The sequence below is a fragment of the Bombina bombina genome, chromosome 6 (genome assembly GCF_027579735.1).
Source record: "Bombina bombina isolate aBomBom1 chromosome 6, aBomBom1.pri, whole genome shotgun sequence".
Lineage (NCBI taxonomy): Eukaryota > Metazoa > Chordata > Amphibia > Anura > Bombinatoridae > Bombina > Bombina bombina.
The window spans coordinates 307,214,903-307,240,148 of record NC_069504.1 but is presented as its reverse complement, the minus strand read 5'-3'; the positions used below and the strand labels follow the sequence as shown (position 1 = coordinate 307,240,148).

At 32.8% G+C, this 25,246-nt stretch overlaps 1 protein-coding gene across 1 annotated transcript in view; it reads left to right on the top strand.

Moving 5' to 3' along the window:
* The window catches only part of ALX1 (ALX homeobox 1), a 23,615-nt gene extending 7,741 nt beyond the window's left edge, over window positions 1-15,874 (top strand). The window contains exons 3-4 of the mRNA XM_053719806.1: window positions 11,978-12,106; window positions 15,529-15,874. Coding sequence (XP_053575781.1) covers window positions 11,978-12,106; window positions 15,529-15,849 — 450 coding nt within the window. The 3' untranslated portion in view covers window positions 15,850-15,874. The remainder of the gene's footprint in view (window positions 1-11,977; window positions 12,107-15,528) is intronic.
* The last annotated feature ends 9,372 nt before the right edge of the window (window positions 15,875-25,246 follow it).

Here is a 25,246-nt window from a genome sequence, read left to right as displayed (position 1 = left end):
ATCTATCTATATCTATCTATCTATCTATCTATCATCTTTCTATCTATTTATCTATCATCTATCTATCTATATCTATCATCTATCTATCATCTATCTATCTATCTATCTATCTATCTATCTATCATCTATCATCTATCAATCTATCTATCTATCTATCTATCTATCTATCGTACATGCATTACAGAAGTAATAATCATTCTAAACCTAATTTACATTTTTGTGTATAAAGAGCAGCTAATCCTACATGTGGAATATATTTCTATATCTAATAGATAAGGGGTGTAGTATGTTTTTATACATTATAGATTCTGGAATTTGTAGTCATCCCAAAGGAATGTCTTTATGTAAATCCCTGTACATGTAATGCAAATGTCGCAGAGATCTCAGAAGTTGAAACTTAAAATCTCACAACAACTGACTGCCATTATATTGGCTATATTGTGTAACCTGGGAAACTACCTTGTTTGCAGCATAAGCATTAGTTTTTATAGCACAAAACCTTGTTCTGATTTATCTCCCCAGTTCTCTTTCCTGCTTCACATCACTGTGGTAATTGGCACCTATTTATACGAGATTGTCAAGGACTCTTTTTCACCAATGAAAGGGTCTCATTACTAAATTCTGCTTACATGTTTTTGGTATCCCCTGAGGAGAGTGCAGGAAATATTTTTTTCCACTTACAGACATGACGAATACATTTACCATGCTGATATTTTCCTTTCTTTTATTTCACCAGTGTCATATTTATTGTCTCTTGGTTGTAGTAAATCTGTATACTTACTTATGTGTTTGAAGGCAGAAATACAATTATTTATTAACCTGCTTCCTATCCACTAGAAATGACTGCAGTATGAAATAAGCAACACTATATATACCCCTCGTTAAATCAGAATGTTAATATAATCTATTTATACCTTAAGGGGGGAATTTTTCATTATAGTTTATTTAGCAGCATTTGACTCTGAACTTAATTATGTTATTTTCAGCAAACTCCTAAAGAAGTGGTTCATAAATATATCATGGTAATAAAAAAGTGTTTTTCTAAACAGAAAAAGGTCCATAGGTTTGTTTCTATTTAAATCACATTAAATCCACCCAACACTTGTTGTAATCTGTAACAGGATTTGTAGTTTTCACATGATATTAAACATACAGATGAATCATGGGAGGTCAAATCAGGTCTACACATTTTGGCAAAATGGATGCTCCTGTGTTGAATAAGCCAACAATTTCTCTGGGAGGTGTCTCTATTAACCAGTAGCAGTAGATTAGGGGCCGATTGTCTAAACCCCGCCAGGTCAAACGTGTTTTTCACATTGACCCTTGCAGGGAAGTTATCTTTAAAAAGGGGCAGTCCCTGCGAGTGGCGAGATATCTCCTATTGAAAGTAATGGAGCTCGCTGGAAAGGGACACCGCTCCGTGGAGTGAAGTTAACAGTAAGCAGTGAGCGCTCTTTAAAAATTAAGTCCTGCAGCCAATATAAATGAAATTATACTTCTTTCTGCGTATATCATTTTACAATCGCCTCTTTTTTCGTATTCATGTTTTTTTCTATTAGGGTATTTAGTATTTTGAGTATTTTGTCACAACCTCGCCACCTTTTCATTTGCAAGTAAAAACTGTGAGAACCGTAGTGCGGAAATATTTAGATAATTATACTAGGATTTAAGAGAAATTTCATACATGCCAATGGAACGCCCATGTTCAGCCCATTTTACGAAAACCCCCAACAATTACGCTTTGAATTTTGTACCTACATGTACAAATGTTAATGTGTTTTTTTGCACATCCAGTGTACTTACTTTACAATGTACACTGTGCATATTTAATACAATTTATTCCTGTGTAATTTCAATAGAAATTTTACCTTTTTAATAAAATATGATTTTCGGCGAACAGTAATGTTATGCTTTTTGATGCACCTTAACAATACAATTTTTTTCCTGTGTATTTTTTTGTGAATGGTTACATTTTTAGTTTTATATCATTTTCAAATTACAAATTTGATTGTGCACTTTTGTAATATATGCATCTCCTTCCCATACGAAAATGCAGTATATGCCCCTTAGTGAGATACCCTGTTTTCAGGGTAAAAAGTGGATTTATAGAATTCCACCAGGGAAATAGAAGGTCTGGCAAGCATTCTTGTAGAATCTCATCAGCATAGACAGCTTTAGATAATTAGCACTTAAAGGGACACTAAACCCAATTTTTTTCTTTTGTGATTCAGATAGAGCATGATATTTTAAGCAACTTTCTAATTTACTCCTATTATCAAATTGTCTTCATTCTCTTGGTATCTTTATTTGAAATGCAAGAATGTAAGTTTAGATGCCAGCCCATTTTTGGTGAACAACCTGGGTTGTCCTTGCTGGATAAATTCATCCACAAATAAAAAAGTGCTATCCAGAGTTCTGAACACAAAAAAACAAACTTAGATGCCTTCTTTTTCAAATAAAGATAGCAAGAGAATGAAGAAAAATTGATAATAAGAGTAAATTAGAAAGTTGCTTAAAATTGCCTGCTCTATCTGAAACACGAAAGAAAAAAAAAATTGGGTTCAGTGTCCCTTTAGTTGTACACAATTATGATCTTCCTGTTAGGTACAATTTAAATTTAACCAAGTTTTCTCAACCTTTTTTTTTTCTTGAGAAAATATATATTTTTTGACATACTCAGTAATACTGAATAATATGGTCCTTTAATCTTTTTCATGAAAAAAAAATATTTTAATCTGTATGATAGAAGTTTCATATGCATGATAGAAGTTTTTTTTTATAACGTACGCATTGCTTTAGATAATGGTTACCATCATATTATAAAAGTGTGTTTAAATTCAGTTTCATTGGTTAAATTGCAATCAGTGTGAAGTAAAGTCTGCTACATTATCAGCACTTGTACGCTAAAACTGTAAACTGTATATTAATTTAAATGTAGATGCTGCAAGGTCAAACTATGTTGAGAATGAGATCCATTTTTACAGCATGACTGCTAATGTCCCATAAAACGAACTTCATTGCTAATGACTTGATCTTCTCTGACAAGAATCTTTTCTTAAAAACAACAGTGAGGAGATTCTGCTAACAGTTCTTGTATTGTTGCTCTGTTAAAAGAGTTTTAGAACCCAAACTTTTTTCTTAATGATTCAGATATAACATGAGAGTTAAACAACTTTCTTATTTATTTCTATTATCAATTTCTTTGTTCTCTCGCTTTCTTTTGTTGAAAAGGAGAGCTGTATATTTCGGAGCTGGCCCATTTCTGGGGCACTCTTTGGCAGCAGTTTTGTAAGACTGTTATGCATTTGCAAGAGCACTAGATGTCAGCACTGTTTCCGGCCATGTAGTGTTCCAGATGCCTACCTAGGTATCTCTTCTACACAAAGCAAATTTGATAAAAGAAGTAAATTGCAAACATTTTATAATGGTATGTTCTGTCTGATTTACAAAATAAATGCTTTGGGTTTCATATCCCTTTAATTTATTTCCTGTACATAATATTGTACATATATTTTGTTACAAAAGGAAACTGAGTTTGGGAGATGTTAGATTGGTATCCTGGGCAATTGGGCATCAGCTGTAATATTTACATTGTACCTACCTTTATAGATGTTATATATTGATGGTTGTAAAGCACATTGTTATTTAATTTGTGGCCTGTTTTCACATTTCTACCTCATAACATGGTCATTAATCTTTTTTTAGGTGACTGACCTAATGAAGGAGTTGTTTAAAAGTGTATAAAAAAAGTTTGTTTCATTGTTGTAATACAAAAACACTAAGCAGTGGGTTATACTTAGAATAAAACTGTACAATATGTATTATTGATCACTTTAAAAGGAGTTTACCTTTTTTATGTATTATACTGAATGAATTTGTGCAGGGTCCATTACTTTCTGTCACAGTGCCACAAGGGGCTGTGGTCTCTACATGAGGGCAAAAGAGTAGCTTTTCCTTTGAAGTGGTTCCTAGGAGACTCCTACAGTAGTGCCAGCCAGTTTATTGCCCATGGTCAGTAGAGGACTTTTGCTGTAAAATAATATAATAGTAGTACCTAAGTGCTTTAAAGTCGGCTTCCTTATCTCACTAAATGCACAATCTTTTTATTTTTTACATTGATTTAACATATTTTTTTTTTTAATGAAGAACTGGTTCATATACCTTTAAAAGGACAGTCAAGTAAAAATTAAAATTTCAAGATTCAGAGAGGGCATGCAATTTTAAACAACTTCCCAATTTACTTTTTTAAATTTGCTTTGTTCTCTTGTTATTCTTTTTTGAAAGCTAAATTTAGGTAGGCTCAATCTGATTTCTTAACCATTGCATACTGCCTCTTATCTTAGTGAATTTTTATAGTTTTTCACAGTTGGAAAGTGGTAGTTCATGTGTGTCATATAGATAACATTGTGCTTACTCCCGTGAGCACTGATTGGCTAAAATGCAAATCTGTCAATAGAACTGAGATAAGGGAGTCTTTTGAGGCTTAGATACACAGTAATCACAGAGGTAAAAAACAATATAACAGTGTTGGTTATGCAAAACTGGGGAACGGGCAATAAAGGGATTATCTATCTTTTTAAACAATAAAAAATCTGCAGTAGACTGTCCCTTTAACTCTATTCTGGTTGTCCATTTGTTTGTTTGGTTAGTAAACGACTTTGCTTCAAGTTTACAGTGTAAATCAGTGCAAAGTCAGTTTAAAAAATGATGCCGTATCAATAATTAGTGCCCCTGGCCATCAAGCCTTCAAGGGCCTGCCATATAATAAATATTTTGGCCAGTGGCATTGGAATAAATGCAAGTAAATCATTGGTGTAGAAGATGAATTACAATTTGACAGAAATATATGTTTCTAACCATTTTATACACAACAATTGCTATAAGTAGGTTTTTTTAAGTCCACATTTTTTCAAACATGCAAGTATAGTGTAGTTAGTCAGATTTTTTTTTAATAATAGTTGTGGATACTCACACCTCTGTGAATAGACCCCTGTATCTTTACATATTTTAAAGGAACACTTTGTGAATGTATGATTGTAAACAGACTTATGCTTAGTCAGCTAAAACAGCCATCTTGAAGGAAAATCTGCTATTCTTGAATTGCTAATCAATATTAAAATAATTTTTTACAACTGACTTGAATAGCGTACATTGGTTAATGTTGGATGTGTAAAAACAAACAATCAATATAGTTATCCACAATGTACAGACATGCAACTGACTTGTATAAAGTGTGGGATTTCAAGTTGTATGATCTATTGACTTTCAATTGTTAGGACTTAAAGGGACACTAAACCGAAATTTTTTCTTTCATGATTCAGATTAAGCATGCAATTTTAAGCAACTTTCTAATTTACTCCTATTATCAATTTTTCTTTGTTTTCTTGCTATCTTTATTTAAAAAGCAGGAATGTGATGCATAGGAGCCAGCCCATTTTTGGTTGAGAACCTGGGTTATGCTTGCTTATTGATGGGTAAATGTATGTTTCCAATAAACAAGCGCTATCAATGGTGCTGAACCTAAAATGGGCTGGCTGCTAAGATTTACATTCCTACTTTTAAAATAAATATAGCAAGAGAACGAGAAAAATTGCTAATGGCAGTAAATTAGAAAGTTGCTTAAAATGCCATGCTCTATCTAAATCATGAAAGAAAAAATTTGGGTTCAGTGTCTCTTTTAGAACACAATTACAGCAAGTCTCAGGTGTGAAGATCATTAATGAGAGCAATTTTGGAGAGAGCTAATTACATAAAATTAGTAAAATGCAAAACACCTTTGAAAGTGTTGTGAATACATACTTTCAAAAAATACATCTATTAAATTAAAATCTAATAGTAACTGATTAAAAATACTATGATAATATTACATTTAAACTTTAATAATAAATAATTCTAGTACAGTAGATTATTATAAAATTAACTAAAGTTAAATCAAATTTCACATTAACTGTATTTAATTCAATGTCATTAAATATAATATTATACTATTTTAATGCAGTATTATTGTGTTTAATTGGACAGTCTATTTTTATTATTGTTTAAAAAGATACAAAACGCCTTTACTACCCATTCCCCAGCTTTGCACAACCAACATTGTTACTGTATATTAATTTACTTTATATCCTCTAAACCTCTAAATCTCTGCCTGTTTCTAAGCCCCTGCAGGCCGCCTCTTATCTCAGCGCATTTTATTAGATTTTCATAGCCAGACGGTGCTAGTTCTTGTGTGTCATATAGATCAGTGATTTTCAATTTTTTTTTTGCCGTGGCACACTTTTTTACATTAAAAAATCCTGCGGCACACCACCATCCCAAAATTTTACAAAATCAAACATTGTAGAATAATACAGCATATATTATACATCATAATGATTGTCTGTGAATGAATGTCAATATGTCATGGTTGTAAATGATGCCTGCCTGTCTGCCTGATGAGCCTGTCACATCAAAACAAGCAAAATTTAAAAAATATGTCACACTGTTCTCAGTCTGCCGTGGCACACCTGAGGATCTCTCACGGCACACTGGTTGAAAAACACTGATATAGATAACATTGTGTGCATTTCCATGGAGCTATGCAGGAACTAGCACTGACTGGCTAAAATGCAAGTTTGTAAAAAGCAATGAGATAAGGCGGCAGTCTGGGAAATGGGTCAGTTTCAAATAACTTTACATAAGTTTACAGAGGTATGAAATCAAGAAAATGCATCACAGCCATTAAGAATATAGTAAAACTAAAGCTTTTGACATCTCAGTTAAACAAGGATTTTTTTTTAAAGTTGTCCAAAGGTAACATTTTTGTGGATAGCTGAATTTTGGATCAATATGGCATGGCCATATTTAACCAACCTCCCCTAACTTTATTCAACAAGCATGTTAGGTAGCAGGTCACAACAGGCGAATAGATTGTTTAATAGGATGTTATTACATAATTACAATGATTTAATAGCATAAACCTGTAGGGTTTTTGAAATATCTTTATACAAGTATAAAACAACGTGCCAAGGTTGTTTCACTGTAATATTAACAAGGATGGACTTTCACCAGAGGCGTATTTAGGTTTTGTGCTGCCCTAGGCACTCAAAATTCTGGTGCCCCCCACCCCAAAAAAAAGGTTCTAGGCCTGTTTTCCCGTTAATTTTTTTTTTGGTTAGTGGAGGAAAAGAAATAAGGGAGTTGAGAGAGGAAGGGAGGGAGAAAGGGAAAGAAGGGAGAGAGGAAGGGAGAGAAAGAAAGAAGAATACACTTTGAAACAATCACTGCCCTTCACATGCAACAACATACAGTAATTACCATCATTCAAGTAATTAAACTTTTTAAGTGTCCGTTTACTATTTACTCCGTGGGTTCATGAAAGCAGAGAAAGCTAGCTATTAGAGTTTATGATTAGACATCCCAAGCTGATCTAAGCAGTGCACAAACACATCCAGTCTGTTAGTTACTAAGACCTGCAATAAGCACTGCGCTCGCAGACCCACCACAGCTGACAAGGGGAGGCAGCATATCGGCACAAGGTCTTATCCTCCAGCCTCACCTTGTAAGCATATCCCCGGGCAAGTTTCTCACCAAGAATGTTTCCACCGGTGGCTCTAAATAAAGCAACGATTTAAAGGAGAACTGCCAGTGAAGTGCGACTTCAATCAGCGCACAAGCCTTGTTTTCTCTGTAAAAGCCTGCACTTTATCGCTCACTGTACTGTGTGCTGGCTTTTAGAGAGGATAGGGCAGATGTGCTGCTATAGGCACCAGCCTTGTTGGCCTAGGCAATAATACGCCCCTGACTTTCACTGATAATGTACCAGCAAGAGCATTTACAGGCATGTTCCAAACTTATATTAAGCACATTTTCTATCTTCAACTACTGTAGATTTAGTAGTAAGAAGAATCAAAATAAAACAAGTCATAATGGTTGCAATGAAAAGTTACTTTTATAATTCTGATATTGTTGATGCACCATTGATGCAAAAATTAAAATAAAAAAGTACTCCATGTGTAAAAAGTATAATTTATATACAATGTCTGTAAAATGATTTTTGTTCCAAACATTTAAGAGGTTTAAAATACAAATAGAATCATAAAAGGTAACGCTATTCATTTATGACATTTTCTTGATAATAAAGTAGCTACTAAACAACAAAAGCTTTGTTGCAACTAATAATATTTTTGTTCAGCAATTATATCCTCCAAAAGGAAACGTTTGACAACTGGTAAATGTCACCAGAGTCAGTAAAGATCTGATCTTGTCTTCTTTTGACAGTCTGTATAATGGCAAGTGCTTATCTGGACTAATAGTAAGCGGTTAGGAGGAGTTGCAGGTTGCATATGAGATAATGAAATGCACCAAATTCCACTGTCAAATGTAAGAAACGGTTTTAGTAGATCAATAGTGAACTGTGTCAAAATACCTAAATTAATCACAAAGGTCGCTTTTTCTTAGCAGGATTTAAATGGAGCTATTTAAAAGCCTACTGGTTAGCTTTTTAAATAAGTCAACTGAAAATGTTGGTAGAAGTCAGTCAACATCGGTTTAATCAAGTTAATTTTATGTTGACTTATCTTCAGAAAGTTGAGTTGTTTTAAATGAAACCAACATTTACTGGCTTGAAAAATAGAAGAGTTCTGCCAACTTGAAAAACAGACTTGGTAAAAATAAATTGTCTAAAATATGCAATATAATAAATAAAATATAATACAATAATAAACATTATAAAAACAAAATATTTCTTTGTAAATCAACATTTCTAAATATACCATAAATCTGATTAGCTAGATTTTTTTAAAATCTGACTTTGCAACAGTGTTAAACAGTGAAATGTTGGTTAAAATAAAAAGTTTGAAGTGAAAAATATGTGACTTGAAATTCCCAACTTTTGCTCTGTTTGAAACAAACTTGAATTGACATGAGATAGGCATATTGGATGTAAAGGAAGACTTTACAGAGAACCTACATATAGAGAATAGCTGATTTGGAGATTTCCTCCAAGTCAACAATTTCAGTCAACTTTGCCTAATTTAGGTAACCATAAGTACATACCAAGACCAATGTGAACCAACCACACATTGTCACCAATAAATAATTTTTTTTAAGTTAAGATTGGATTTATTTATATTTACATATTTACAAACAATGAAATATTAAAGTATTAAAAAGTTAAGCATTAAAAAAATCACTTTCTATGTTTAATGAAAGGATGTTTTTTTGCCTCAAAACAACATGTGACGTATGTTTAACAAGTTTAAGTTTCCTTTCATCTTGAAACCATTTTGATATTAAAATAAATTGGAAACATAAATGTTGGAGTTTAAAAAAAATCATTTTGCAAAATACTGTATATTTTTTATTTTTTTGTTGTTGTGTAAAACCTTGTTAATGGCCTCTTTTATCGTACAAAAATTGTGTTCCAGAATCCAGCCACAAAAATCCATATTCAGTCTTTAAGAGTAAATTGGTGGCTCTCCTTTTACACCAATTTACAGGCTCAAGTTTGTAAAAAGTTGTTTATGTAGATAGATAGATAAATAGAGATAGCTAGATGATATATAGATAGATAAATAGATAGAGATAGATGCTAAATAGATATAGATAGTTGGATAAATAAATAGTTAGACAGAACTATAGATAGATACACTAAAAAAGTCTAAATATAGACAATTAGCCAAATGATACACATTAGACATACATACAATATGCTCACTCATAGATTGTGTATAGGTATTATTGTCCCTAGAGATTTGCTTATTCTTAAATCCCACTTGCCCCATTTAGAGATGCTAATTCCCAAGTTTTTTACACTCTATTTAAAAGTGAGATTTCTTTATAAGTGTGAAAAAATAATACATTACACCTTTCCTTACACCTATTTGTCATTTTTAGGGGCTATATAAACAGACTGAATTGACTTTAAATCTTGAGTCTATAAGCCAGACCTCTAAATTCAGCCCAAATAAGAAAATTAGCTGATTTACTAGAAAAAGTATTGCAAGTTGGCTAGTCGCAGGACCTACTTGTTAAATCAACTGCCATTGAAAATTAGGCCTCGAAAACATAACTATTGCAGGCTACATATCTGATGACATTTAGCAAATGAAGGTATCAATTATTATTAGGCAATTTGGATAGAGAGAGACAGTTAAATACCACTATGACATTCTAGACATATTTGGACAATTAAATACTGGTGTTAAATTAAAATACAATTATGTTGTAATTAAAATACAATATTAATATTACATTTAGAATTTCTTAATATTAAATGAAAACAATTAACAGTCTTTGTATATGCATTTCAGCTGTGCGCTGGCTACTAAAACAGTTTAGAAGTCTGTTTGAAATTACTTTTTACAAAGTTAGCTGTAGGTTGTTTGAAACTAAACAATAGTTTACAGCCAATCAGAATGAAGTTAATGCATGTCAGATGACAGGTCTCTTAATGGTGGGTCATTTCAAAGATTTTCTAGGCCTGTTTTATTTTTGAAACTTTTTTTTTTTTTTAGGAAAACTTGTAGTATAACTTATGTAACTGTTTCAATAGATTTCATTTTTATCAGTTTTGTGCATTTTTTGTTTTTTAATTGTGCACCTTAAAGACACCTTAAAGGGACCTAAAACAGATTGAGATATGTGCATATCCTAAAAGTGCTAATTAATTAAAAATAGTTTGCATAAAAAAATGTTTAAAAATTGCTGGCAAGTATTTTAAAATAATTTTCGAAAATAAACAAAATGAATTACATAGCTAAGCTGCCTGGAGAAGCCAACTCCACCCCCCTTATCAGTGTTTAGACACAGGCATTGTATTTCAACTGAGTTCACAGCTTCTAGGCATGCTCCAGCATATTATCCCTATGCATTTTTGTATTCTACCAAAGCAACAATAGATATAGATACAGCCATAAAAGGAATTGTATGGATGGAGTTAGAGCTTTACAATTCAGAAACTAAAAAGAAAGGGTTAATGGAGAGGCACTGCAGTATAAATTTGCAGGTAAAGTAATTAAAGTACATATTATTATATTTTGTCTCTATCCCAACTTGTTTTATGTCTCTTTAAGTATCTGACAAGTCTTGCATTTCTGTTCTAATAATGCATTCTTATTTACAGTATAGGTTTGAATAAATAGCAAATATTTATACTTCAGTGATTTATTAAAGGGCCATAACTGTGCTAGAATGACATAATATAATCTGTTACAGCATGTAATTTTAACACTAGCGATACTGTAATTCTATGTGTTAAATCCCCGCAAGGGGGTTAATCACATAGCTATAGACTAAACAGGTCCTAAGGGGAAACTGCTGATCCAGTCACAGCTGCATCATGTGACTAGGATCAGTATCAATTTCTAATCAGGACAAGCAGTGCTCTGCAGGTCAAGAGTGGGGACTTTAAGTATGTGTTTAACACCTCTGCTGAGGTTACACACATAACAAACATTAGAGCATGTCATTTTAACACTATAATGGTGCTTTAACAACTTATGCATAGGCTCTACATTAAAAACCTTTGTGTTGAGATACGTATGTTTAGTTAAACATTCTCTAAATGCTGACGATAGGAAAAGCAAATCTAGTTCATGATTATAGATCTTGTTTTATAATTCATACTATAGGAGATTTATGCAATTTCAAATCTTCGTAAAAGTTCCTCTTTGTGCTAAAATATTGAGTATAAATGTATATGCTATTTTCCTGGGCTGACAAAAATCATATATCTTGAAACTTATCGGTTTTCTAAAAGTAGCTTTCCTAATTTCTCCTATGTTGTTACATACACACAGCACCATTCAACTGAATTTGGCTGTTATTGGGAAATTCCTCAGTACTAGTTTTGTTCTAAGAATGACATCCTATTTGTACCATGGTCTCACGCAGTAACGGTCTGGAAACTTTATAAATTCAGTATGATCCAATTATACATTACTGGTTAATCTGTTGTATTTATCAAACATCTAGTTGATGACATACTTTTTTTTTCTAGGTCTGGTTCCAAAACCGCAGAGCTAAGTGGAGAAAGAGAGAACGCTATGGACAGATACAGCAAGCTAAAAGTCATTTTGCTGCAACTTATGATATTTCCGTTTTACCAAGGGCTGACAGTTACCCACAGGTAAAAATAATATATGGAAAAACTAAATAGTTTACTTAGTTTAAATATCACTTTGTCACTTTGGATACTAGGAATGATGCAACCATGTATATGTTGGTAGTATATTTTAACAGATTAATGCAAAATTGTAGGATTTTATAAAGAAAATAAAACCTGTTTTTTGAGAAAGCAATGGTTTTATATTAGCTACGCTTATTATTATTATTTTTTAATAGAGACTTTAAATTTACAAAATTTTACACCTTTACTTTGCCATTTTCCAAAATATCTAAACTGTTTTAGTAGAAATCAAAATGCGGTAAATCCCAACGAATGAAAAACCTTGTTAAAAAAAGCAAACCACTGAATAGTGATTTGTGCAATACAACCCCAAGATCCTTAAGGTGACTAACTTATTTTGTTGCTAACTTTTTTTTACTGTTGGCTTAAAGGGACAGTCTACCATAGAATTGTTATTGTTTTAAAAGATAGATAATCCCTTTATTACCCATTCCCCAGTTTTGCAAAAAAAAAAACACAGTTATATTAATATACTTTTTACCTCTATGATTACCTTGTATTTAGGAACCTTCTTCCAGCCCCCTGATCACATGACTGTGACTGTTTATTATCTATTGTCTTAAATTTAGCATTGTTTTGTGCTAAATCTTAAATAAACCCTTGTGCCTGAACACAGTGTTATCTATATGACCCACATGTACTTTCTGTCTCTTTGTGTTGAAAAGAGATTTAAAAAGCATGTGATAAGGGGCAGCCCTCAAAGGCTTAGAAATTAGCATATGAGCCTACCTATGTTTAGTTTAAACTAAGAATACCAAGAGAAAAAAGCAAATTTGAAGATAAAAGAAAATTGGAAAGTTGATTAAAATTAAAAGTCCTATCTGAATAATGAAAGTTTAATTTATACCAGACTGTCCCTTTAAAAGCTTATAGACAAGGCTGGATTGGCCTACCAGGAGATTTCCCGATGGACTGCAGCAGCTGGGGCTGGAAAGCTAAAATTTAAAGGGGTAATTAATGGATGTAATTGGGTGGTAGGGTGCCCAAATAACAACAATCTGACATTTTAAAAACAATACAAACTAATATAATTTAATTCTGAAAAAAATATTGGGGGAAGGAATATGCCATTAATCCACTTTCAGGAAAATGATGCGTGCACATTCTATTGACTCAACAGAAAATAGGGCTGGTCTCCATATTTTTCTGGACTGCTTTTTATTATTTATTAGTCTGGCCCTGCTAATAGAAAATGTAAAATAAATTATTGCTTTTAGCTTCTTTTCAGTTAATAGTTTTGAGGCTTTTATAAATACAAACTTAACTATTCATTGCTATGGATGAGTTAATTTTGTAAACTTTAAAATAGAGCCAAAAAGTGTTATTATTCTTTGCTGTAGTTTTACATATTTTGTTATTCTATTTTGCAAGTGCATAGAGTTTTTTTTTCAGGTGTTAAGGGAAGTAAAACTACCTCCCATTTTTCAGCAACAAAAATAGTTTTTAGAAGAAATATTGAATCTAGAGTATGTTGCTTAGCAACTCTAATAAGACTGTATGTAATACTTGTTTTTTTATGCATGTGGCATTCACTGTGATTGTCTTAACTTCAATACATAAAATATTAGAGTGAACAACATTTTTAAATGCTCATGTGTGATATTTAATATAATTAATATGATTTAAAGGTACTTTACATTTTATAGCATTAGTTGTAAAGAAAACTCTTTCCCTTTACACCTATTAGAGGTAGACATAATCTTAGCACCTAAATATCACCATTTGGCAAGCCAAATATGTTTATGGCTTCAATCTAAACAGAGCAAAATTTAATGCTTAAAGAAAAAAATGTTTGCTGCCATAATGTGGCTATTGCAAGATGTAGTTCTGGCACCTCTGTAATGTGTCAGTGTAATCTTTTTTTTTTTTGCCTGCCATTTAAATTGCTAAAGGAGAGATTAAAAATATTTAAATGTATCTTATTTTGGTTTAATAATTATAATAACCAAAGTGAAAGTATTTAAGCTATTTTCATTTGTTAGCTTTTTTTGTTTTGTTTATTTTGCACTTTAGTCTATTCAAGCTTATGTTTCTATTTATCTTCTCTCCACCAATTTTATTCTGTAAGTAAATGTCTTAATATGTAACTATGGTTACAAAAACACAGGATAATTGTTAAATATTTTTAGATCTAAATAATTTAACTTTAGGGTCTTTTACTTTGTTGACTGTTGAATAAATAAACTATTTATTATAATATAGGGTAATAAGTTTAATGTTTTTTTTTGGTGAACCTTTGCCCGCAGTGGAAAAGTATTGCTTGAAATAACCTTTTCCAGCCAATACATCTGTTTTCGTTTCTTCAACTCGTTCAATCTATTTGCTTCATCTTTCTTTTTTTTTATATGCAGGACCAACTTTCTTTTCCTTTAAAGAGTTTATGTTTAAAGGATTGCATATTTCCTGTTTTTTGTTATGAAACATATCTTGTATTATTGTTGTCTAAAGACTTGTAAAAGAAAAAAATATTTTGTGTTTACCTGTTTTCTTAGACTTTATTGTAGGCATTGAATAACAACATTTCTTTAGTAAGTTTTAATCATTTAAAATGGTGTACACTAAATTGTATATTTGTATTTCTTACTAGAATATTTCTGATTCCAATATATATATCGGTATCTCTCTTTCTTTCTATATGTCCATCTGTCTATAAATATAAGATTATATTAAAATGCTGTTTTGTTATGAAATTCATATTTTTGAAAGGGCTGATAATATTTCCCATAGTATTATTTTTGAGCTGAGAAAGTGTTAAGATTTATTAATATTTTATGCATCATTTTATATAGATATGATGAAGGTAAAAATCCTTTGTAGAAATGCTTAAAGGGACAGTCAAGTTAAAAGATTAAAAGATAGATAATACCTTAATTACTAATTCCCCAGTTTTGCATAACCAACACAGTTATAATTATACACGTTTTACCTCTGTAATTACCTTGTATCTAAGCCTCAGCAGACTGCCCCCTTATTTCAGTTCTTTTGACAGACTTGCATTTTAGCCAATCAGAGCTGTCTCCATGGTAAATGCACATGCATGAGCTCAATGTTATCTATATGAAACACGTGAACTAATGCCCTCTAGTGGTGAAAAACTATCAAAATGCATTTAGATTAGAGGCAGCCTTCAAGGTCTAAGAAATTAGCATATGAACCTCCTAGGTTTAGCTTTCAACTAAGAATACCAAGAGAACAAAGCAAAATTGGTGATAAAAGTAAATTGGAAAGTTGTTTAAAATTACATGTCCTATTTTAAACATGAAAGTTTTTTTTGGACTTGACTGTCCCTTTAAGTAATATTTTGACATTCGCTACCAAATGTAAAGCAGTTTTTAAACATTTGTTCTTGTTATGTGTTACAGATTCAGAACAACTTGTGGACAGGAAACCCACCTGGCGGATCTGTAGTTACTTCCTGTATGCTACCCAGAGAACCTTCCTCATGTATGACACCTTATTCTCATCCATCTCGGACCGACCCTTCATACACAGGCTTTACAAATCATCAAAATCAATTTAGCCATATGCCCCTTAACAATTTCTTCACTGAAACCTTATTATCCGGATCTACAAATGGACATTCTTTTGAAAACAAACCAGAATTTGAAAGGAGATCATCCAGTATTGCAGTGCTTCGAATGAAAGCTAAGGAGCATGCTGCCAATATTTCATGGGCTATGTAAATAGTGTATCTATATATATATTATTTTTTTTTACCAGTAAAACTACCTATACAATTTGTTTTTTGTAATATTTAAAAATTTGATAAAAAGTGTAGAAATATTTTCAGAATGTAAAATCTCCCTTTTTTGAACCTATATACCTTGTAAAATAACTCTTGTATAAGAAATAAATGTATTAAGCTATAAACGTACAGATAAGAAATCTATGGTTTATTTATTTGGTTAATAGGTGCTACATCAATACATTTTTTTTAAACATATAGTAATTAAAATGTGAAAATTTTAAAGAATCAGAGCAGAATAGAGCTGCATACAATTTCTTGTAAAACATTTTAGAAATGTTTTTTTTTTAAATATATATATATATATTTAATAAACATTAATAGAAAAAAAATCACATTGTTGCATAAAGAAATACAAATATTTAAGTTTAATTTTATTTGCATAAAATATAGAGCAAAATACAAATAAATTAATATTGATATGTTTATGGGCTAGGTGGTATAAACTTCGCCAGCTCAAACCTAGTTTCTCTCGCAGACTCTCGCAGGGCTGCTCTGGTGGAATGATCGTAAAAAGGGACAGTCCATGCGAGTGGCGAGATTGCTCCTATTGGAAGCAATGGAGTTCGCTGGAAAAGGACACCGCTCCTTAGAGCAAAGTTAGCGGGGAGCAGGGTCGCACTTTAAAAATTAAATCCTGCAGCCAATATAAATCACATTATGCTGCTTTCTGCATATAGCATCTTACATTCACCTATATTTTGGTATGCATGTGTTTTTCTATTAGGCTATTAAGTATTTGTATTGTTTTGAGAAAAGCTTGATACCTTTTAATTGGTGAGAAAAAACTGTGAGATCTGCAGTGCGAAAATCTTCATAGAATTACGCTGGGATTAGTGAGACATTTTCATATACGCCCATGGAATGCCCATGTTCAGCAAATTTTATGAAAAAATAATTACACTTTGCATTTTGTATTAATCAGTACACATTTTTGTGTCATTTTTGCACCACCAGTTTACTAAAATTACGATGTATGCTCTGCATATTTAATACAATTGATTCCTGTGTAAATTAAATACAAATGTTACGTTTTTGTTAAAATATAATTTTTGGTGAAGATTTATTTTTTACAATTTTTGATGCACCTTAACAATACAATTTTTTCCCTGCCTATTTTTGTGTGAATGGTTCAAATATTTGTTTTGTATGATGTTTAAATACGAATTGATAAATATTATAATATTTAAAATATGTGCATTCTCTTAACTGGAAATATTTTGACTTGATATTGCATCTAAATGCCACGTCTGTCAAGTTATTTTTGTTTTGCCTTGATATTTTCAGTGACAGTAACTTCTGTAAATGTGCAGTTGTTAAACTTCATTTTCTGTTTGATTATAAAGCACTGTCCAGAGGAATTATGGAGAAAATAACCTCTCTCTTCCTAACTACGTGCAGAGAGCAATTTGTGTCATATGGAATTTCCTTGCGTAATAAAAAGAAAAAACAGTTGTAGTTGAGAAGAGGGAAGTTATAGAGAACAAGTAATAAACATATTGAAATAGTTCATGTTAACTCCCCCCCCCCCCGCAAAAAAACCCAACATAGCTTACTGAGCTGAGCTCTGTTAGACTCTAGAAAAACATACACACAAAATGAATAAAAATACAATTGTCTATAACTATAAATGTATATTTAATATTTGAATAGTACAAGAAGTACAAACATAATGTTACCAAATATTAAAGGGACATTAAACACTTTGAGATGGTAATATAAAATGATAAATTGTATATAATAAAACAACTCTGCAATATACTTTCATTATTTATTTTGTCCTCTTTGCCTGTAATTCCATTCTGAAAATATGAGCTTTTCAGTTCCTGTTAGAAATGGAAGTGCAGAACACTGTTAAATCCAGCACAGCCATTGGCTGCACACTCTAGTGACCTATTTATAACTGACCCTAATTGGCCACAGCAGAGAAGGTAACACAAGTTACAACATGGCAGCTCCCAGTGTTTTATAGACACTAAAACTTTACACTTATTTTGTCACTTTTTAAACAACTAATGAAACTTTAAAAAATACATCTACATGTTAGTCATGGACTAATCTTTTCTTTGAATGCATCATTCTATCTAGCATGTATTTAGTGTTTAATGTCCCTTTAAAGGGACAGTCAACACCAGAATTTTTGTTGTTTGAAAAGATAGCTAATCCCTTTATTACCCATTCCCCAGTTTTTTGCAAAACCAACACTGTTATATTAATACACTTTTTACTTCTGTGACTAACTTGTATCTAAGCATCTTCTGACCGCCCCTAATCACATGACTTTTAGTTATTTTGCATTTTAGCCATTTAGTGCGGTGTCTGCCACTAGCCACGGGTGTGATCACAATGCTATCTATATGGCTTACATGAGCTTGCTCTCCCCTGCTGTGAAAAGTAAATAAAATAGAGGCGGCCTTCAAGGGCTTAGAAATTATCATATGTGCCTCCCTAGGTTTGCTTTCAACTAGAATACCAAGAGAACACAGCAAAATTGTTGATAAAAGTAAATTGGAAAGTTGTTTAAAATGACATGCCCTATTTGAAAAATGAAAGTTTTTTTTGGACTTGACTGTCCCTTTAAGCCTACGTATAAAAAACATGTGTTTATTTAAAAAGACACGCACGGTAATTATTCACAATAGTTCACTGCACTGCAAAAGGTAACAAATAAAATAAATAATACTTTAGTATTTTATCTTATCTCTTCTGCTGAGATCAGTTTGGGACAGGTATAAATTAGATCCTGCACTGATCAAGCAGTGATTGGGTAGAATATAGCAGTGTTTTTCAACCAGTGTGCCGTGGCACACTAGTGTGCCGTGAGAGATTCTCAGTTGTGCCACGGCAGACTGACAACAGTGTGACATATTTTTTAAACTTTGCTTGTTTTTTACTCCCAGTGCAGGGGTAGTTTGTAGGAGGCATGGCATAACAGCACAACACATACAGTATGTGTGTGTTTGTGTGTATGTGTATATATATATATGCTTTATTAGGCTACAATGTGTAATTTTTTTAAAATTTTGGGATGGTGGTGTGCCACGGGATTTTTTAATGTAAAAAAGTGTGCCACGGCAAAAAAAAGGTTAAAAATCACTGGAATATAGGATGGTCGGGCTTTTGAAACTTACAAAATAAACCAGCCTTTATGAATAAGCCTCGCATTGCCAGAAAGACAGGCAAAATAAACAAAATATAGTGTAAGATTTCAAATGTGCATAAAAAATATTTTGTGGTTATTTATACATTTTGTTTTGTTTATTCTCCTATTACTAAATCTATTTATGTTTCATATGTTGTTGCCTTGAATAGTTATTTGCATATTTTGCAGCAAACTTTGCAGCATTTTTCTAAAATAATTCAAACAACAATTTCACAGAAAGGATTAAAATGTCAGAACTATATTAAGAATCTTTATGAAAAAAAAGAGAAAAGAAAAATATGTTGCATCTGGAGAATTGCTCCATGCTTTGATTTACATCTCCTCCCTCTTCCCCTGTCACATTCCAAGCTTCTTTGGATGAGTGAGAAAGTAACTTACTTGAAAGCTAGTCAGTTATTGAGTTCATAAAGACAAACGGAATGGATGATAATGAAGATGCCTTTCTTGAGACATATCTCTCACATCCCCTTTTATGTAATATTTATGGGGGAAAAACTCCACTTCAAGAAAAAAATAATAGTGAAAAGGCATCCACTGTATGATAAATTATGCCATTATTTATTATATGTAAATTGGGGGCTTACTTGAAGTAGAGGGATATGTAACATTGACCCTGAAAGAAATGTATTCTCTCCCACACTCAGGGGAAAAAATAACTATTGCATTATTCTAGTTTGATGGCAACTTATCTGTTTATTTATTTATCTATCTTTTCATTCAATTAATTAATTAATTAATTACTGAGTTAATTAATTAATTCATTATTAATTTATGTATTTAGGTGTTTTTATAGTTTTTTAAAAAAATCTTTTGTTTATTTATTTTTAGGATTAATGTTCACCGCTACATGCTCAAAATATTTCTTGACTTTTGAATGCTAATATCAATTATCTATTTGACATTTGCTTGCTTTGACAATTTGCCGTTACAATTTGTCTATTTTAAATGTAACATTTCAGAAAAATCATATGATATAGCAAAATTAAACATTTAAGCACTCATTCCCCTAGATTTACACTTTGAGAAGTAACATTAGAATATCACATTTAAATGTTATAGTTAAATGTTCTTAAAATGTAATATCCGTTTGCCAAAATGAGATAATCATGTATTTTTCCTGCAGGGTTGCCCTAATATTATTTGGCATGCCAATTTTATTCTAAAAACATAAAGTTGTGAATAGTTGTATTGCTGGATGGTGTTATCTTTTGTGGCAGACATTTTAACAGCTATTGTTCTTCTAAGAGAGATTAAAACCACCAGTGGAACTAGGCCTTAGCATGTGCCATTTAGGATGAACTATTAACTGTTACTTGATAATAATTAAAGTTAGCATGAACTTTTACAAAATTACATGTAATTTCATCATTTTATTGGAATAGTGTGTGTTTACTAATTCTTTATTGTGAGCTTCTTACTACAAATTATAAGCTCTTAATAAGAATGCAAGTTATCTATCTATCTATCTATCTATCTATCTATCTATCTATCTATCTATCTATCATCTATCTATCTATCTATCTATCTATCTATCTATCTATCCCCTCTCTCTCTTTCTCTATCTCTGTTTGTAGAAGCTTCTGTACATTATATTAATAGGTACTAAAGATGTGCATTCGTTATGAAAATTGGATTCTTCAGTATTCATTAGTTTCCTTTTTTTAGGGGTTAATACTTACCTTCAGCATGCTGGAGAGCTGCACTAAACTGGTTCTCTTCTTTACAGAGTCCCGGCTATGCTAAGGAGGCTTAGCGTGGCTCTCCAGCGCACTATAGGTAAGTATAAGCTACAGGTGGACTTTCTCATCTGAAGTTTTTTAACATTTACATTTGTTTAAACAAAATAAATACCGAATAGGGCAGTCAACGAATATTCAGGGAAACAAATTTACCCAAATATCTGTAACGAAAAATTTGTAGAAAACTATTTTTTTCTGTCTGCTGAAGTCTAACGGCTTCTATGGAAACATTGGCTAGATGTAGGGGCACTTTATTCCAGATGTATGTGCCTACTACAGATGGTGCTCACACATACTTCACTGTTATATCTCTTGGATTGAATATAGGCTGTGTTCTATGATCGGTGTTATCTGCAGGGTAAGTAAAAATTGAAAATAGTTTTTGGCAGATACTTTTGTAGAAAGCAAATTATATCATCAAGGGTAACTTTTATGGGGACATATGAGTTTATGTAGGTCTTCTAATATGTTGTAATGCTTTACACATTTATTGTATTTAAAGGGACAGTCTAGTTGAAAAGTCATACACCGAGATTACGAGTTTGGCGTTAGCCTTAAAAAGCAGCGTTGAGATGTCCCAACGCTGCTTTTTACCTAACGCTGGTATTACGAGTCTGACAGGTACAGATGTACCGCTCACTTTTCTTCCACGACTCGAGGCTACCACAAATCCCCTTATGTCAATTGCATATCCTATCTTTTTAATGGGATTTGCCTAACGCTGGTATTAAGTTAAGAGTTTTATGGGCTAACGCCGGAACATAAAAATCTTAACCAAAGTGCTACAAAGTACACTAACACCCATAAACTACCTATTAACCCCTAAACCGAGGCCCCCCCCACATTGCAAACACTATAATAACATTTTTTAACCCCTAATCTGCCGACCGGACATCGCCGCCACCTGCATTATACCTATGAACCCCTAATCTGCTGCCCCTAACACCACCGCCACCTACATTATACCTATCAACCCCTAATCTGCTGCCCCTAACATCGCCGACACCTACATTATATCTATTAACCCCTAATCTGCCGCCCCCAACATCGCAGCCACCTACCTACAATTATTAACCCCTAATCTGCCGACCGGACATCGCTGCCACTTTAAAAAATGTATTAACCCCTAAACCGCCGCACTCCCACCTCACAAACACTAGTTAAAATTTGTTAACCCCTAATCTGCCGTCCCTAACATCGCCGACACCTACTTACATTTATTAACCCCTAATCTGCCAACCCCAATGTCGCCGCTACTATATTAAAGTTATTAACCCCTAAACCTAACCCTAACCCCCCCCTAACTTAAATATAATTTAAATTAAACGAAATACATTTAACATAATTAAATAAATTATTCCTATTTAAAACTAAATACTTACCGATAAAATAAACCCTAAGCTAGCTACAATATAACTAATAGTTACATTGTAGCTAGCTTAGGATTTATATTTATTTTACAGGCAACTTTGTATTTATTTTAACTAGGTACAATAGTTATTAAATAGTTATTAACTATTTAATAACTACCTAGCTAAAATAAGTACAAAATTGCCTGGAAAATAAATCCTAACCTAAGTTACAATTACACCTAACACTACACTATCATTAAATAAATTACCTAAACTACCTACAATTAAATACAATTAATTCAATAAACTAAATTACAAAACCCCCCACTAAATTACAGAAAAAAAAGAATTACAAGAATTTTAAACTAATTACACCTACTCTAATCCCCCTAATAAAATAAAAAAGCCCCCCAAAATAATTAAATTTCCCTACCCTACCCTATACTAAATTACAAATAGCCCTTAAAAGGGCCTTTGCGGGGCATTGCCCCAAAGTAATCAGCTCTTTTACCTGTAAATAAAAAATACAATACCCCTTCCAACATTAAAACCCACCACCCACACACCCCTACTCTAAAACCCACCCAATCACCCCTTAAAAAAACCTAATTCTAACCCCAAGAAGATCTCCCTATCTTGAGCCGTCTTGACCCAGCCGGGCACAAGTGGTCCTCCATACAGCAGAAGTCTTCATCCGATCGGGGCAGAAGAGGTCCTACAGATGGCAGAAGGCTTCGTCCAGGCTGCATCTTCTATCTTCATCCTTCCAATCATCCAATAGGATTTTCCTACCTTAATTCCGATTGGCTGATAGAATCCTATCAGCCAATCGGAATTCAAGGGACGCCATCTTGGATGACGTCATTTAAAGGAACCTTCATTCTTTGTTAGGACGTCATTTGAAGAGGATGGCTCCACGTCGGCTGGATTAAAGATGGCTCCACTCCGCTCCGGAAGGATGAAGATAGAAGATGCAGCCTGGATGTAGCCTTCTGCCATCTGGAGGACCTCTTCTGCCCCGATCAGATGAAGACTTCTGCTGTATGGAGGACCACTTGTGCCTGGCTGGGTGAAGACGGCTCAAGGTAGGGAGATCTTCAGGGGGTTAGAGTTAGTTTTTTTTAAGGGGGGATTGGGTGGGTTTTAGAGTAGGAGTGTGTGGGTGGTGGGTTTTAATGTTGGGGGGGTATTGTATTTTTCTTTTACAGGTAAAAGAGCTGATTACTTTGGGGCAATGCCCCGCAAAAGGCCCTTTTAAGGGCTATTTGTAATTTAGTATAGGGTAGGGAAATGTAATTATTTTGGGGGGCTTTTTTTTTTTTTAATAATTTTTTATTGAGGAACAATATAAATTTAACAAGAAAGACAAAACAGAAATATGGGTGTTACATGGTTTGAGCCGTCATACAACTTCAAGTTATCATGGTGTAGAGTTTAGTAACACCTTATAACAGTTACAATAGTTTAATTGGTACAGTAGAGAAAAAAAAAAGATCGTTACTCAGGGTATGAGAGTAGATATACATAAATTGTATCCTCATTTTTCCTTTTTCATTTATATAAAATACATTCATATGAAAAAAAAACAGAATTAGACAATGAACTTGTATCTTAACCTTGAAACATTCAGTGCATCCCAAGCATAGAGGTTAATGGGCTTTTTTATTTTATTAGGGGGATTAGAGTAGGTGTAATTAGTTTAAAATTCTTATAATTCTTTTTTTTTGTGTGGATAATTTAGTGTTTTTTTTTTGTAATTTAGTTTATTGAATTAATTGTATTTAATTGTAGGTAGTTTAGGTAATTTATTTAATGATAGCGTAGTGTTAGGTGTAATTGTAACTTAGGTTAGGATTTATTTTCCAGGTAATTTTGTACTTATTTTAGCTAGGTAGTTATTAAATAGTTAATAACTATTTAATAACTATTGTACCTAGTTAAAATAAATACAAAGTTGCCTGTAAAATAAATATAAATCCTAAGCTAGCTACAATGTAACTATTAGTTATATTGTAGCTAGCTTCGGGTTTATTTTATCGGTAAGTATTTAGTTTTAAATAGGAATAATTTATTTAATTATGTTAAATGTATTTAGTTTAATTTAAATTATATTTAAGTTAGGGGGGTTAGGGTTAGGTTTAGACTTAGGTTTAGGGGTTAATAACTTTAATATAGTAGCAGCGACGTTGGGGCGGCAGATTAGGGGTTTATAACTATAATGTAGGTGGCGGCGATGTTGGGGGCAGTATATTAGGGGTTCATAGGGATAATGTAGGTGGCGGCGGTGTCCCGAGCGGCAGATTAGGGGTTAAAAAAATAATGTAGGTGTCAGCGATAGTGTGGGCGGCAGATTAGGGGTTAATAAGTGTAAGATTAGGGGTGTGTAGACTCGGGGTTCATGTTAGGGTGTTAGGTGCAGACATATTTTTTATTTTCCCATAGTGTTAGGTTTTTTTCCAGCCAGCTCAGCCGCATTGTTTCCTATGGGGAAATTGCGCACGAGCACGTTTAGCCAGCTTACCGCTATCGTAAGCAACGCTGGTATTGAGGTGAGATGTGGAGCTAAATTCTGCTCTCCAATCACCTTTTTGCGGCTAACGCCAGGTTTACAAAAACCAGTAATATCAGCATTGGCTTAAGGGAGTGGTGGAAAAAAAAGGAGCGTTAGACCCGCAAGCCTTACCGTCAAAAACTCGTAATCTAGGCATTATTGTTTAAAAAGATAGATAATTCCTTTATTACCCATTCCCTAGTTTTGTACAACCAGCACTGTGATATTAATACACTTATTACCTCTGAAATTACATTGTATCTAAGCCTCTGGAGACTGCCCCCTTATTTCAGTGCTTTTGACAGACATGCATTTTAGCCAATCAATGCTGACTCCTAAACAACTCCACGGGACTGAGCACAATATTATCTATATGACGCACTTGAACTAGCACTTTCTAACTGAAAAAAAGTGTCAAAGAGGTGGTTTTCAATGGTTTAGAAATCAGCCTACCTAGGTTTAGGTTTAAAAAAAGAATACCAAGAGAACAAAGCAAATTTGATGATAAAAGTAAATTGGAAAATTGTTTA